The 16,592-nt window shown below is 36.5% G+C and overlaps 2 protein-coding genes across 3 annotated transcripts; both read left to right on the top strand.

Annotated features, from left to right (window-relative positions):
• The first annotated feature begins 5,305 nt into the window (after positions 1–5,305).
• Positions 5,306–9,817, top strand: LOC124446559. 2 transcript variants are annotated; one of them, XM_046997399.1, is made up of 3 exons: positions 5,306–5,488; positions 5,696–6,137; positions 6,608–7,116. In XM_046997399.1, the coding sequence occupies exons 1-3, from the start codon at positions 5,432–5,434 to the stop codon at positions 6,685–6,687; spliced, it is 579 nt and encodes a 192-aa protein (XP_046853355.1). In that variant the 5' UTR covers positions 5,306–5,431; the 3' UTR covers positions 6,688–7,116. The 2 variants fall into 2 exon arrangements, with proteins under 2 accessions (XP_046853355.1, XP_046853356.1); XM_046997400.1 differs by lacking the exon at positions 6,608–7,116 and adding an exon at positions 9,413–9,817 and having other exon boundaries at positions 5,307–5,488.
• Positions 9,818–14,926: 5,109 nt separating this feature from the next.
• Positions 14,927–16,430, top strand: LOC124447288. Its single transcript, XM_046998193.1, has 3 exons — positions 14,927–15,004; positions 15,196–15,638; positions 16,259–16,430. Exons 1-3 carry the CDS (start codon positions 14,948–14,950, stop codon positions 16,428–16,430), a joined length of 672 nt encoding a protein of 223 aa, XP_046854149.1. The 5' UTR covers positions 14,927–14,947.
• Positions 16,431–16,592: the final 162 nt, after the last annotated feature.

The raw sequence follows: 16,592 nt of genomic DNA, 5'->3' as shown, positions 1-16,592 counted from the left end.
TCGGAAAATTTAAATTCAAACGTTTATACTTTGCATTTATTTACTGATATTTTTGTAAAGACTCAATCATGACAACGTGCGTGTTTGGAAGCATTTGAATACTGTCAGAAGGTCGATCACTTGAGATGTATATAAAGCCAACAAGCAAAAATGCTGTAACTAAATTGTCCTTTTTTAAGAAAATTTTTTTACTCTTTATCAGCCATCAGCTATGAACGTTTAAGGAATAATTTGTTAATTTTCTTATTCCAATGTTTTATTCCTTCGTTTTATGTCTACGATCTCACTAACAAACAGCTCTTACAGAACTCTCGTCTCTACTCTCTGACTAAAAAATGCCACAAGCCAATCCTCAGATCAGTTAAGAACGGAGCAGTTTGATTTATAAAAGAACTGTCTAGGTTTTTTATCAAACGTCCAAAGGCCAATCGATACGACATATTTTCCATAAAGTAATTCTTGATAACATGCGAAAGCCGAATTCAATAATTGTTTTTTCATACAATTATAAGTGCAGAAGCTTTCAAGCTATTTTGTACGGAAGCCACAAAGTTTTCCATGCTTTGACACAAATAAGTTTTTAGGTTCGCTTTTGCCCTATTCCTTTAGATACTCGTTGAAGACTTTCTGACTGACAGTGTATCCATTTTTATTTCTTTAAGTCTTTATTCCCAATAATTTGAGCGAAAACAGTTTGTAAAACGCTTACAAATATCGAGCATGATTCAGCCATAATTCTTTTCGTATATAAAAATATCACATAATAAATTACGCCATCTTAAACACTTACAAATAATTTTTAATGATTTGGAGGTGGCAAAACATTGAGAATTATTTCTAAGCTCTTGAACAATCAAAGTCTTGACTGCTCCCTTTTATACTGTGTGATAATTTTCATCATAATCAACCTCATCCACTAATTCTTAAATATATTGTGCTTCCGCATGGCTGTTTTTATGCTTTTTTTCTGTTAGAATTAATTTTCATACCATTCATTGCATTATTGTCAAATTCATTTGATTTAAAGTGCATTCCACAAAATATTTTCCAAGAGAGTCATCCCCAATACAGCAAAGTCATCCCCATGAAGAAGAGGCATAGCTGGAACGCTTGCTAGGGGAAGAGCAATGAATGCTCATTTATTCAACTCTGCCCACTGATTTATTTCAAAAGCCATCGGGAGTACAAAATACGTCAATCGGGCTGAGCTGAATATGGAGGAAATCGGGTAGAGCTATAATGTTTTTTTGGAGATCTTGAATTCGTGGTGCGTTGATTGTGAACTTAGTAGGTTCTTTCCTCCTGGAAAATAATCCGCTAGTACTTGCATTCAAAGTTTTCAAGTTGTTTCTCAGTTGTTCCTCATGAAATGGACTCTGGGGGCGTCATACCATTGTATTCTGTTGCAGCACTTCTCATTGTCATTGATTTTTTCATTGTCAGTACACTTTCGTTCGAGTGTTCTGTCTCCCCTTCTCCATTTTGGATATATTAAAAGTGGAAAAATTGCCTTTGTTTTCTATACTTGCTGAGTAAAACCCAAGAGAGGAAAGAGTCTAAATTTTAGAGAAATAAGGTAAAGTGAAAATTTCTGGGATCTTATAATCGAATGTGTACATTGTTGAGTTGTTTTTTACTTGATTCAAAATAAAAAGCAAAAGCTTTCATTGCTCAACAATTAAAACAGTCGCTTCCTTTAGTCCAGCAGCCTCAAGTGTTACCCTTACAAGAAGCACATATAGACAATTTTGTTGTTCTCTTATTTTAAGAAACCAGTGCGTACCACGTCAGTGGCAACAAAGGGTAACAAAAGGGAGTTCAGAAGAACAAACAAAGGCGATAGAGACAGCCATAGAGGAACTACAGCTGAAAGGAACTCTGAAGGAGGTCGACAAAGTCAAGGATCAGTACACGTGGACACTCTTAATTGTGAAACAAGGTATAAAAAACCGACTTTGTTCAACTTGAATTCTCAGAATCATTGTGCTCTCGTGGAGAAATTCAAACTGGAAGGATTAGACATGGTTCGATGTCTTCTTGCATCGAAAGATTACATGATAATGTTGGATTTACAAGATGCATACTTCATGATTCCCATACATGTAGCACATTAAGAAATACTTAAGACTGGAGTATCAAGTCAAGACTTACGACTTTCAGTGCCTTCCATTTCGGCTGGCCTCCGCCCCCTGCGCCTTCACAAGATTTGATAATAGCGGTGATAGCGGTATTGCGCTCCTCAGGAATCAAGATAGTACTTTACTTGGAAGACATTCTGATAATGCACCAGAGTCAACAGAAAATTGTCGAGATATTCATCTGGGTACGAACGTTGTTGAGGAATTTGGGATTTTTGATATTACACACCGCAAGTGGATTTATTCGCTTCCCGACTGAATAATCAAGTACGAAATTACATAGCACGTTACCCCAATCCTGGTGCAATAGCAAAGGGCGCTTTCTCCGTAGTTTGGAAAAAGTGAAAAGTCTTCATTCATTCACTAACTGTTTTGATCTCAAGGATTTTACCGAAAAGGAAACGCGACAAAGCAACAGGACTACTAATTGGACCAAACTGGCAGAGCCAACCCTGTTTTCCAATGATACTGGAAATGCCAGTAAAATTTTCAGTAAGGTTACCATTACCAATTTCACTTCCATTTGCACCGGAACAGTTGAACCCACTTTCAAAAAGTCTCCAGTTGACGGTATGGCTGATTTCAGGAATTGTCTCGAAACAGCGGGAATTCCAGGAGAGGTGTGCAAATTTCTCAGGGCATCATGGCGAGGATCTACGCAAAAAAGATACGAGTGGCCATGGTCAAGTTGGTGCATTTCTCAATTACATGATCCAATCGAGGGTAAACAGCTTGGAAACCTACCAATATGACAAGATTCATGAAAGGTATTTTTTGAGTTGAGACCTCCGCAGCCAAAGCTGTGCTCAGTCTGGGCGGTATGATACGTTTTGTCATATTTTGAAAACCTAGCGCCTTTAAACAACCTTTCGTTGAAAGATCTTACCATAAAGCTTACAGTGTTACTGGCTTTAACTTCAGCTGCTCGGCCACACGAGATTCCACGGCTAGATTTGACTTATGCTCTTATCAAGGAGGAGATGTGTGACTTCATCATCCCCATACATGTTAACAATGCAAGACAATACCATCCCCCGCGAAATATAGTGCTCAATAAATACAAAGAAAACCCAAGCATTTGCGTTGCATGATGTCTCAACCAATATGTGAGATACAATGATCTCAACGATTACTACCGTACATCGGACATCATTCACGACACACACACAACGCAGACTTACAAATATCATCAAACGCTTATGCCTGACATTAACATTCCGACTAATTTTCACTTCCTTCAAAATCAAAAACTACTTTTCATTCAAATTTCAAAGATCCTATCCCTGATTCTATTAAGTCTATGATGCATGGTATATCAATTCGATTGTGCGGGATGTAATGCCCAATACATTGGCGAAACTTCCCGTCCCTTGCTCACAAGAATTAGAGAACACATCACAACTGACTAAAACTCACTTATCTATCGACACCTTTCAAAATCATCTTCATGCAGAATAGCTATTCACCCTCATACTTTAAAACCATCGACACTGCAGACACTACATTCGAACACAAAATCAAAGAAGCACTTTACATTAACAAAAATAGCCCTAACCTCAACGTTTAAGTTTTTCGTTTTAACACTATATTCAGCCTGTAAATACACTCATCATTAATTCTAACCACTATTTCATTGTAACATTTATACTTATAACCTACTCGTAACACTGTATCTTATTACTCATATATACATTTATCACACAAATAATACTCTTTCTTATATATTGAAGATAGCATCATGAGATGTTGAAACATGATTATTTTAAAAAAAATTGTCGTATTTTTAAATGCGCTTTTTCAATATTGCTTTTACGCAGTTACGGTAAAGTAAAATACAGTCCCATCTTGTCGTAAATCGTATAGGCGTGAATCCTGCGATAATTGGGGGGACCATATTTATATATTCTGTTATGTCAGGCTGATTTCTTTTGAAAATGAAATTGTTTTGAAAAGCAATTAGCCAGGCATAGCATAATATATGAATATGCCCCCCCCCCTCCCCCCAATTAAGACAGGATTAACGCCAATGGTCAATCGTGATCCAGCATCACGTACAAGAGAACGCTTAGCTTAGGTTGTGTGTCAACAGTTGTCCAATAAAAAATGAAAAAAATTATATAATTATAATTACAATTATATGTTGATAACTAAAATCATTTTAACTGTAATCAGGCCATAGGACCTGACCAGTGGTTCAAACGTGGATCACTGTTCAAGTTGGGGGTGACGAAAGAAGGTCTGTCGAAATATGAGAAAATATTGCAGCAGAAATTTACAAAATAACATATTGTCCTAATTTTCTACTTGTTTGTGGGCTTTATTCTCCCAATGTCAACTAGTGCTACTATTGATATTCATATGTTATAAGTAGCGTTAAAATTGTTGCTTTTATTTGAATGCTGTTGTTACATGTCTTCTTGTTTTTTGTTTTCGTGATTCTTTAATGTGATAGATCAAGTGATAATTGGCGCATCTGACATCACTTCAAGGGCTATATTTTGTAAGTCTAAGTTTATACGTTGTTTTTAGGTCTGGAAACTGATGTAGAAGCATAACTTGCGCTTTGATAAGAGTCAAATCAGCTAAAAAGCAGATAACATAAACTATTACACTTTTAGGTGAAATCCAGCGATCAATGCAACAATTTTCGTTGGATATGCAATAATGCAAATTAATCCTTTTAAAAACACATGAAATACGACTCGTCGTGTCAGTTGCCACCACAAAATTAACAGTCTAAGTCTTTCTGTGAAACCTGTTACTTGTATCATACAAACACAACACAAAAAGAAAATTCCCTTGTAGATAAATTATTGTAAGTCCAACATAAATGAAACCCAGCTAGTCTGAAAAAAGAAAATTTTGAAATTTTGTAATTTTAACATCGAGAGACAACACATCACGTCCTTTTTTTAAAGTACGAGGAATCCCATTCTTCCATGGCAGTAAGCAGATTATATTATGTCTTTTTAGTACTATCTTTATTGATATGAGATTCGTTCACTTTGAATTTATAAAATGTCTTGGGTTGAATTGTGTCGTTTTTTTTATTTCATCGCTACTTGATCAGTTCACCAGTGCTCTTATTGGTCAAACAGGGCACTTGACTGACCGTGGTAACTATACACCAGCGTCATTTGCCCTTCTGTAATTTGGCCCTATTGTTTGTTGCATATACTGTGGTGTCAGAAACACAGGTCATTTAAACAGGCTCTGAAGGAAGAATAACGGACAGGGAGAAGTGAGAAAGTAATCGCACAACCATTTGAAATATTTTATCATCTTTCTTCACAATGAAAAACTTCATTGTAATCGCTTGCATCTTTTTTAGTATTTCTGGTTTAAACACGGTGAGTATTTTACTTCATCTTTAGATCTAAGTTGACTTTGTAAACTTACATGTCGTTTACTGATTTGTACAGCAAATGTTTATAAATTTGGCAAAATTAATAGATATGCGATTTTAACCCTGCGGTTGGAAAGATTTGATTCCTTGAACCGTTGGTGGACACGCGAAAATTTTCCCCATTTACCCTTTTCATGCTTTGCCTATTCAGATTGCTGTTTATCCAGACACGTACGTTGCATCTTACCCAAAGTCATGTATGGAAATCAAGCAAAGCTCACCGGAATCGTTGAGTGGTCTTTACCGCATTGTGGTTGATGACACTGTCGTTACGGTATACTGTGAAATGGCAAAGGAAGGCGGTGGATTTACGTTCATCCCACGCGAGGCTGTGATCAAAGGCAAACTACCCCAGCTCATCAATCAAGTTTTCAAGAACAAAACACAAGTCTTGCTTCGTATCCAAAAGAAAGATGGTCTTCAACCATTTACACTTATCACACAACTTCCACGGTTTACTCAACATAATCTCGCCGTCTTGATGCATAATTATAATGGATATACACAGCCTCAAAATTATTACATGCGCGATTATCTTTTCTTGGTGTGTTACCAAAAAATGTGGCATGGGCGCGAGTTACTCAAGGTTTCAGGTAGTGTATGTTCCGTTTTGTAATATACATATTCATAAATATCGACTATATTATGTATACAAAATAAAAGTTTCTCCGGATTGTATAAAATGATTTTATTGAGCTTTCGACTCGGTGCTTCGAGTCTTGATCAGAATTATACAGGAAGTTATTTACAACTGTTTTTAATTTTTAGACGTTTAGAGCGTCTTGTTTCGATTTTCTTTGATGTTTGTCCTATGTAATGTTTTGAGCAGTCTTTACATGGTATCATGTAGATCGCGTCAGTTGTATCATGAATTGTTTGTTCTGTCTTTATGTTTGGTAAAACATGATTTGAGTTTTTGTGTAGGTTTGTGGGCGACGTTAATATTAAATGGCAGTCATTTCTGTTGTTCCGTTTATGTATGGTAATGTGACGATTTTTACCGTTTCGTCCGATTTCTTGTTGCTTTTGTCGGTTAGTGTTTTGTTTTGTATTTTGTTTATAGTTTTGTTTATGAAACGGCCGGCGTGTGTTAAACGTACTCATATGAGATGCCCACAACCGCTTACGAATCTACCGACATAAACTACAAGAACATCGAAAAATCGTAACAAGATACACTACACAATCAGACGCCAAATCCATTAATGAAGCCATCAAAAAAGCAACATCCATTTATAGAACAAAACGACACCACGAAACTTCATCTAAACAACGAAGAACTACGAGCAATTAAAAACCTACAAAACGACGACCAAATAATCATATTACGAGCTGACAAAGGACGCAAAACAGTTATCATGGACAGATCAGAATACATCCACAAAGCCAAAACCCTCATACAAGACACCACCACCTACGAACCTCTATCCGCAGACCCCAGCAAAACGACCACCAACCGTATAAACCAGAAACTGAAACAACTAAAAGACAAAAAGAAACTGACCGAAAACGATTACAGAAGAATCCGACCCAATGACGCATCCACCGCCAAATTCTATGGACTACCAAAAATTTACAAAGAAAACAACCCACTTCGACTTATCGTATCGCTTCCAGGATCACCTACGTATGAACTTTCAAAATATCTTTGTAACATTGTCTATCCATTAGTCAAAAATTCACCTCACACCATCAGAAATGCCACCACTTTCCTCGCCAATATTGAAAACATTAAACTACGACCGGACGAAATCATGATATCCTACGATGTGACATCACTCTTCACATCCATACCACTAGACATAGCCAAACAAATTACAAACGAACTACGAGCAAACGACAAAACTTGGCAAGCTACAATACAACTAGACAAAAATGACATCCTAGACTTACTCAACCTTTGCCTCTCCACTGAATTCTCCTTCCAAAACACATACTACAGACAAATTTCAGGCACACCAATGGGGTCACCACTATCCACCTTCCTCGCAGAAGCCGTCATGCAACACCTCGAAACACAATCAGTCACAAACAATACAAACATCAGACAATAGAAAAGATATGTCGACGACATCTTTGCCATAGTCAAGAAAGACAACTGAACAAATCCTACACACCACAAACAATACCACAAAGAGCATAACCTTCACTAAAGACGAAGAGCACGAAAAACAACTTACTTTCCTTGACATCCTACTAACCAGAAAAGATGACGGTACACTAAACACACAAGTATACTGCAAAACCACCCACACAGACCAAATACTTGATTTTAACAGCAATCACCCAACACAACACAAAATAAGCTGCATTCGAACACTTTTTAACAGGATAAACACTCATTGTAACACCGAAGAAGCCAAGAAAACAGAACGCAACTACTTATACTCCACATTTATTAAAAACAATTACCCTAGAAACTTCATAAACAAAACTATAAACAAAAACAAAACAAAACACAAACCGACAAAAGCAACAAGAAACCGGACAAAACAGTAAAAATCGTCACATTACCATACATAAACGGAACATCAGATATGACTGCCATTTAATATTTACGTCGCCCACAAACCTACACAAAAACTCAAATCATGTTTCACCAAACATAAAGACAAAACAACAATTCATGATACAACTGACGCGATCTACATGATACCATGTAAAGACTGCTCAAAACAATACATAGGACAAACATCCAAGAAAATCGAAACAAGACTCACAGAACACAAAAACGCCATAAAACGACGAGATCCGAACTCACTACCGGCAGAACATACCCACTGAAACAACAACACATTCGACTGGACAGAAACTTATGTACTCGAACGCGCACAGAATATTTATTTGAATATTCTAAGTCTTATGGGTTAAGTCTTCTCTACTTATCGCCTACAACCATTTTCGTCCACGTTCCGATGTTAATATTTCCATTTCTTCCCCTTGATTTGTGATGATTTTAAGCACTCGAAAAAAGAAATATCCTTACGTTTTAAATTTTTATTACTGCAGTTCAAAACTAGGCAAAAAAGTCGGCATTTTGTGCTAATCGGCAAAGATATTCAATTACAAATACTATCTAGTATCTACTATTACAATTAAGCACTCATTCAGTCCTCCAAGATGGCGCCGGATAAATTTAGGGGACGTCACAGCAGCATGCGTAAACCAATAAACTAAAATGAACGCTACCCGAAACAAATAATTGTAGCCAAATCTTACACACTGACACGCGTGCTTAGTGTTTCTAGATTCTCTGGCGGAGTGAAAATTGATTGATTGCACACGCGTGTCTGGGTGTAATCTTGCGTGTCTGGATGTAAAATTTGGCTTCGAAAAATTATTAGGATTTTGTATTACAGGTAGCGTTCCACGTATTTTAGTTCAATGCTGCAAGCGCACTATATTAAAGTCACTTTCATTTTGCACTTTTTGTTTCTTTAGCGTTTTGAGGGTGGGTCTATACAAAACTCTTTATAAGACAATCATCCTAAATACTCACGGAAAATTGCTCGAAAATTGTTTCTGTTTGTCTTTCATCATGAAACGACTTCTTTGATCACCATTCAACGCAAATTGATGCTACATGATATTAATCAGATTTATTCACTTGAGGCAATGAAAAGAGGCGTTGGATATCGATGACGCAAAGTTGTATCGCAGACTTGTCGGGAAAGCTCAAATTCGCATCATTCACTTTAGATTGCATAACACTGCTTTTTTTTAATTGCAGATCAAATGGAAAAAAGAGTTACCTTTAATATATTACCAAAATATTTGTAGAACTATAAAGGCAATAACATATAACAGATCCCAGTAATAACATAAATTTATGTCATATTTTGAAGTAGAGAAAATCATATATTTATAGATCAAACGGAAAAAGGTTACCTATGTCAACTGTGACGGCAATCCAAACTCCTATTTCGTCTTTTATCCAAATCATAAAGAAATGAAAATCAGTTCTTTTCATGGAAAGAATTTGATTTATGAATCACAAGGTGTCGCTGTAGACTGGCGTAATTCTGGTGTTCCTTCGTATGGACATCGTCAGCTGCCGAATAACTTCATTTTCTTGACCGAATTGCTTTTTGGAGGATGTGGAACGTACACATCAAGTGACCGCTGGAGAGATGCATATGGCTCAGCTATTGGTTTACGTTGACCGACATTTTACTTACCCTTAAAATCATTTATTTTCCTTTCAAAAGTAAAAGCAAATTTCTTTTGTACTTAATTTAGTTTGTCAATAAAGGAGCTAATTCAGTCTTGCAAATCTTTTCACATCTTCTCTCACGAATTGGTCATTCATAATCCATATGTTAATCGAAAATACTCGGAAAATTTAAATTCAAACGTTTATACTTTGCATTTATTTACTGATATTTTTGTAAAGACTCAATCATGACAACGTGCGTGTTTGGAAGCATTTGAATACTGTCAGAAGGTCGATCACTTGAGATGTATATAAAGCCAACAAGCAAAAATGCTGTAACTAAATTGTCCTTTTTTAAGAAAATTTTTTTACTCTTTATCAGCCATCAGCTATGAACGTTTAAGGAATAATTTGTTAATTTTCTTATTCCAATGTTTTATTCCTTCGTTTTATGTCTACGATCTCACTAACAAACAGCTCTTACAGAACTCTCGTCTCTACTCTCTGACTAAAAAATGTCACAAGCCAATCCTCAGATCAGTTAAGAACGGAGCAGTTTGATTTATAACAGAACTGTCTAGGTTTTTTGATCAAACGTCCAAAGGTCAATCGATACGACATATTTGCCATAAAGTAATTCTTGATAACATGCTAAAGCCGAATTCATTAATTGTTTTTTCATACAGTTATAAATGCAGAAGCTTTCAAGCTATTTTGATCATAATCAACCTCATCCAATAATTCTTAAATATATTGTGCTTCCGCATGGCTTTTTGAGTGCTTTTTTTCTGTTAGAATTACTTTTAATACCATTCATTGCATTATTATTAAATTCACTTGATTTAAAGTGCATTCCACAGAATATTTTCTAAGAGAGTCATCCCCATTACAGCAAAGTCATCCCCATGCAGAAGAGGCATAGCTTGAACGCTTGCTGGGGAGGAGGAATGAATGCTCATTTATTCAACTCTGCCCACTGATTTATTTCAAAAGTCATCGGGAGTACAAAATACGTCAATCGGGCTGAGCTGAATACGGAGGAAATGGGGTAGAGCTATAATGTGTTTTTGGAGATCTTGAATTCGTGGTGCGTTGATTGTGAACTTAGTAGGTTCTTTCCTCCTGGAAAATAATCCGCTAGTACTTGCATTCAAAGTTTTCAAGTTGTTCCTCAGTTGTTCCTCATGAAATGGACTCTGGGGGCGTCATACCATTGTATTCTGTTGCAGCACTTCTCATTGTCATTGATTTTTTCATTGTCAGTACACTTTCGTTCGAGTGTTCTGTCTCCCCTTCTCCATTTTGGATATATTAAAAGTGGAACAATTACCTTTGTTTTCTATACTTGCTGAGTAAAACCCAAGAGAGGAAAGAGTGTAAATTTTAGAGAAATAAGGTAAAGTGAAAATTTCTGGGATCTTATAATCGAATGTGTACATTGTTGAGTTGTTTTTTACTTGATTCAAAATAGAAAGCAAAAGCTTTCATTGCTCAACAATTAAAACATTCGCTTCCTTTAGTCCAGCAGCCTCAAGTGTTACCCTTACAAGAAGCACATATAGACAATTTTGTTGTTTTCTTATTATAAGAAACCAGTGCGTACCACCGTCAGTAGGAACAAAGGGTAACAAAAGGGAGTTCAGAAGAACAAACAAAGGCAATAGAGACAGCCATTGAAGAACTACAGCAAAAAGAAGCTCTGAAGGAGGTCGACAAAGTCAAGGATCAGTACACGTGGACACTCTTAATTGTGAAACAAGGTATAAAAAACCGACTTTGTTCAACTTGAATTCTCAGAATCATTGTGCTCTCGTGGAGAAATTCAAACTGGAAGGATTAGACATGGTTCGATGTCTTCTTGCATCGAAAGATTACATGATAATGTTGGATTTACAAGATGCATACTTCATGATTCCCATACATGTAGCACATTAAGAAATACTTAAGACTGGAGTATCAAGTCAAGACTTACGACTTTCAGTGCCTTCCATTTCGGCTGGCCTCCGCCCCCTGCGCCTTCACAAGATTGATAATAGCGGTGATAGCGGTATTGCGCTCCTCAGGAATCAAGATAGTACTTTACTTGGAAGACATTCTGATAATGCACCAGAGTCAACAGAAAATTGTCGATATATTCATCTGGGTACTAACGTTGTTGAGGAATTTGGGATTTTTGATATTACACACCGCAAGTGGATTTATTCGCTTCCCGACTGAATAATCAAGTACGAAATTACATAGCACGTTACCCCAATCCTGGTGCAATAGCAAAGGGCGCTTTCTCCGTAGTTTGGAAAAAGTGAAAAGTCTTCATTCATTCACTAACTGTTTTGATCTCAAGGATTTTACCGAAAAGGAAACGCGACAAAGCAACAGGACTACTGATTGGACCAAACTGGCAGAGCCAACCCTGTTTTCCAATGATACTGGAAATGCCAGTAAAATTTTCAGTAAGGTTACCATTACCAATTTCACTTCCATTTGCACCGGAACAGTTGAACCCACTTTCAAAAAGTCTCCAGTTGACGGTATGGCTGATTTCAGGAATTGTCTCGAAACAGCGGGAATTCCAGGAGAGGTGTGCAAATTTCTCAGGGCATCATGGCGAGGATCTACGCAAAAAAGATACGAGTGGCCATAGTCAAGTTGGTACATTTCTCAATTACATGATCCAATCGAGGGTAAACAGCTTGGAAACCTACCAATATGACAAGATTCATGAAAGGTATTTTTTGAGTTGAGACCTCCGCAGCCAAAGCTGTGCTCAGTCTGGGCGGTATGATACGTTTTGTCATATTTTGAAAACCTAGCGCCTTTAAACAACCTTTCGTTGAAAGATCTTACCATAAAGCTTACAGTGTTACTGGCTTTAACTTCAGCTGCTCGGCCACACGAGATTCCACGGCTAGATTTGACTTATGCTCTTATTAAGGAGGAGATGTGTGACTTCATCATCCTCATACATGTTAACAATGCAAGACAATACCATCCCCCGCGAAATATAGTGCTCAATAAATACAAAGAAAACCCAAGCATTTGCGTTGCATGATGTCTCAACCAATATGTGAGATACAATGATCTCAACGATTACTACCGTACATCGGACATCATTCACGACACACACACAACGCAGACTTACAAATATCATCAAACGCTTATGCCTGACATTAACATTCCGACTAATTTTCACTTCCTTCAAAATCAAAAACTACTTTCATTCAAATTTCAAAGATCCTATCCCTGATTCTATTAAGTCTATGATGCATGGTATATCAATTCGATTGTGCGGGATGTAATGCCCAATACATTGGCGAAACTTCCCATCCCTTGCTCACAAGAATTAGAGAACACATCACAACTGACTAAAACTCACTTATCTATCGACACCTTTCAAAATCATCTTCATGCAGAATAGCTATTCACCCTCATACTTTAAAACCATCGACACTGCAGACACTACATTCGAACACAAAATCAAAGAAGCACTTTACATTAACAAAAATAGCCCTAACCTCAACGTTTAAGTTTTTCGTTTTAACACTATATTCAGCCTGTAAATACACTCATCATTAATTCTAACCACTATTTCATTGTAGCATTTATACTTATAACCTACTCGTAACACTGTATCTTATTACTCATATATACATTTATCACACAAATAATACTCTTTCTTATATATTGAAGATAGCATCATGAGATGTTGAAACATGATTATTTTAAAAAAAATTGTCGTATTTTTAAATGCGCTTTTTCAATATTGCTTTTACGCAGTTACGGTAAAGTAAAATACAGTCCCATCTTGTCGTAAATCGTATAGGCGTGAATCCTGCGATAATTGGGGGGACCATATTTATATATTCTGTTATGTCAGGCTGATTTCTTTTGAAAATGAAATTGTTTTGAAAAGCAATTAGCCAGGCATAGCATAATATATGAATATGCCCTCCCAATTAAGACAGGATTAACGCCAATGGTCAATCGTGATCCAGCATCACGTACAAGAGAACGCTTAGCTTAGGTTGTGTGTCAACAGTTGTCCAATAAAAAATGAAAAAAATTATATAATTATAATTACAATTATATGTTGATAACTAAAATCATTTTAACTGTAATCAGGCCATAGGACCTGACCAGTGGTTCAAACGTGGATCACTGTTCAAGTTGGGGGTGACGAAAGAAGGTCTGTCGAAATATGAGAAAATATTGCAGCAGAAATTTACAAAATAACATATTGTCCTAATTTTCTACTTGTTTGTGGGCTTTATTCTCCCAATGTCAACTAGTGCTACTATTGATATTCATATGTTATAAGTAGCGTTAAAATTGTTGCTTTTATTTGAATGCTGTTGTTACATGTCTTCTCGTTTTTTGTTTTCGTGATTCTTTAATGTGATACATCAAGTGATAATTGGCACATCTGACATCACTTCAAGGGCTATATTTTGTAAGTCTAAGTTTACACGTTGTTTTTAGGTCTGAAAACTGCTGTAGAGCCATAAATTGCGCTTTGATAAGAGTCAAATCAGCTAAAAAGCGGATAACATAAACTATTATACTTTTAGGTGATATGCAGCGATCAATGCAACAATCTTCTTTGGATATGCAATAATGCAAATTAATCCTTTTAAAAACACATGAAATACCACTCGTCGTGTCAGTTGCCACCACAAAATTAACAGTCTAAGTCTTTCTGTGCAAGCTGTTACTTGTATCGCATAAACGCAACACAAAAAAATTCCCTTGTAGATAAATTATTGTAAGTCCCACATTAATGAATCCAAGCTAGTCTGAAAAAGCTAACTTTAAAATTTTGTAATTTTACCATCGAGAGACAACACATCACGTCCTTTTTTAAAGCAGGAGGAATCCCATTCTTTTATGGCTGTAAGCAAATTATATTGTCTTCTTAGTACTGTCTTTAATGATATGAGATTCGTTCACTTTGAATTTATAAAATGTCTTGGGTTGAATTGTGTTTTTGTTTTATTTCATTGCTACTTGATCAGTTTAGCAGAGCTCTTATTGGTCAAACCGGGCAATTCATTGACCATGGTAACTGTACACATGCATATTCATTGGCCCTTCTGTAATTTGGCCTTATCGTTTGTTGCATATATGTATATTGTGGCGTCAGTAACGCAGGTCATTTCAATAGGCTCTGAAAAAAGAACAAGAGAGAGGAAGAAGTACTTAAGAGATCTAAAAAGCATTTGACTAAAGCTGGAATATATCAGTTTTTTCTTCAGAATGAAAGACCTCATTGTAATCGCTTACATCCTTCTCAGTATGTCTGGTTTAAGCAATGTGAGTATTTTACTTCATCTTTAGATCTTAGTTGACTTTGTAAAATTTTCATTAAGTTTACGAAATAATGGTTTTGCAAAGAAAGAAATGTGTGATTTTAACCATGTTGTTCGTAAGATATGACTTCACCAACCCTCGGTGAGCAATCAAACGTTTCCCCCATTTACCTTTTTCTTGCTCTGCCTATACAGATTGTTGCATATCCAGATACATATGCTGCGTTCAACCCAAAATCATGTATGCAAATCAAGCAAAGCTCACCGGAATCGTTGAGTGGTCTTTACCGCATTGTGGTAGATGACACTGTCGTTACGGTGTACTGTGAAATGGTAAAAGAAGGCGGTGGATTTACGTTCATCCCACGCGAGGCTGTGATCAAAGGCAAACTACCCCAGCTCATCGATCAAGTTTTCAAGAACAAAACACAAGTCTTGCTTCGTATCCAAAAGAAAGATGGTCTTCAACCATTTACACTTATCACACAACTTCCACAATTTACTCGATATAATCTCGCAGTCTTAATGCATAATTATAATGGATATACACAGCCTCAAAATTATTACATGCGCGATTATCTTTTTCTTGGTGTGTTACCAAAAAATGTGGCATGGGCGCAAAGTACTCAAGGTCTGAAGTAAGAAAGGCTATGTTTCTAGAACCCACAATCACGAGTAGATAAATTGCATACAATATTCATATTCATGAATGAGACTATATAATATAACCATAGAATAATATCAAAATCTCTTTCGTAACTTGCATAAGTTGGCTTGTAACTTTAAAAGGGGACTTGTAAATGTTTTGCCCAAAACCAACAAAGGCGACATCGTCGTCGTCCTTGATTTCAAGCAAGTTTGACAAGTTTGTACTTAGTCCGTTTAAAAAGCTTTCACAAGCTGCTACTAATCTTTTTGTCTCAACCGTGCAATGGCCTCAATGGTTTTGATTGGAGGATAAGTCATTGAGGGTTTTTCAAAATTAGCACAAATTTTTTCCGTCATTCTTTAATCGCGAGACGACTTCTTTAATCATCATTGAATGCAAATACGTTATACACACATGTGACATTAATCAAATTTATCCACTGGATATCTGCATTAGATCACCATCCAATGCAAATACGTGCTACACACATGTGATATTAATCAGATTTATCCACTGGATATCGGCATTAAGTATCAATGACACAAAGGTATCTTGTTGCGAAAGCTAAAATTCACTTTCATTGCACGACTGCTTGTTATTTACTTGTAGATCAAATGGAAAAAATCTTTCATATAGCATCTGCGGCTCTAATCCAAACTCCTACTTTGTATTTTATCCAAATCATAAAGAAATGAAAATCAGTTCATCTCACGGAGACAATTTGATTTATGAATCACAAGGTGTTGCTGTGGACTGGCGTAATTCTGGTGTTCCTTCGTAAGGACATCGTCAGCTGCCGAATAACTTCATTTTCTTGACGGAAGTGCATTTTGGAGGATGTGGAACGTACACATGAAGTGACCGCTGGATAGATGCATTTGGCTCAGCCATTGGTTTACGATGACTGATTTTAATTTTTGCCTCAAGAAACGTTTATTTCTCC

Source organism: Xenia sp. Carnegie-2017, unplaced genomic scaffold (assembly GCF_021976095.1).
Source record: "Xenia sp. Carnegie-2017 unplaced genomic scaffold, XeniaSp_v1 HiC_scaffold_22, whole genome shotgun sequence".
In the NCBI taxonomy this organism is placed as follows: domain Eukaryota; kingdom Metazoa; phylum Cnidaria; class Anthozoa; order Malacalcyonacea; family Xeniidae; genus Xenia; species Xenia sp. Carnegie-2017.
Note: the sequence above shows the minus strand (reverse complement) of the source record. Positions and strands in the feature narration are given on the sequence as shown.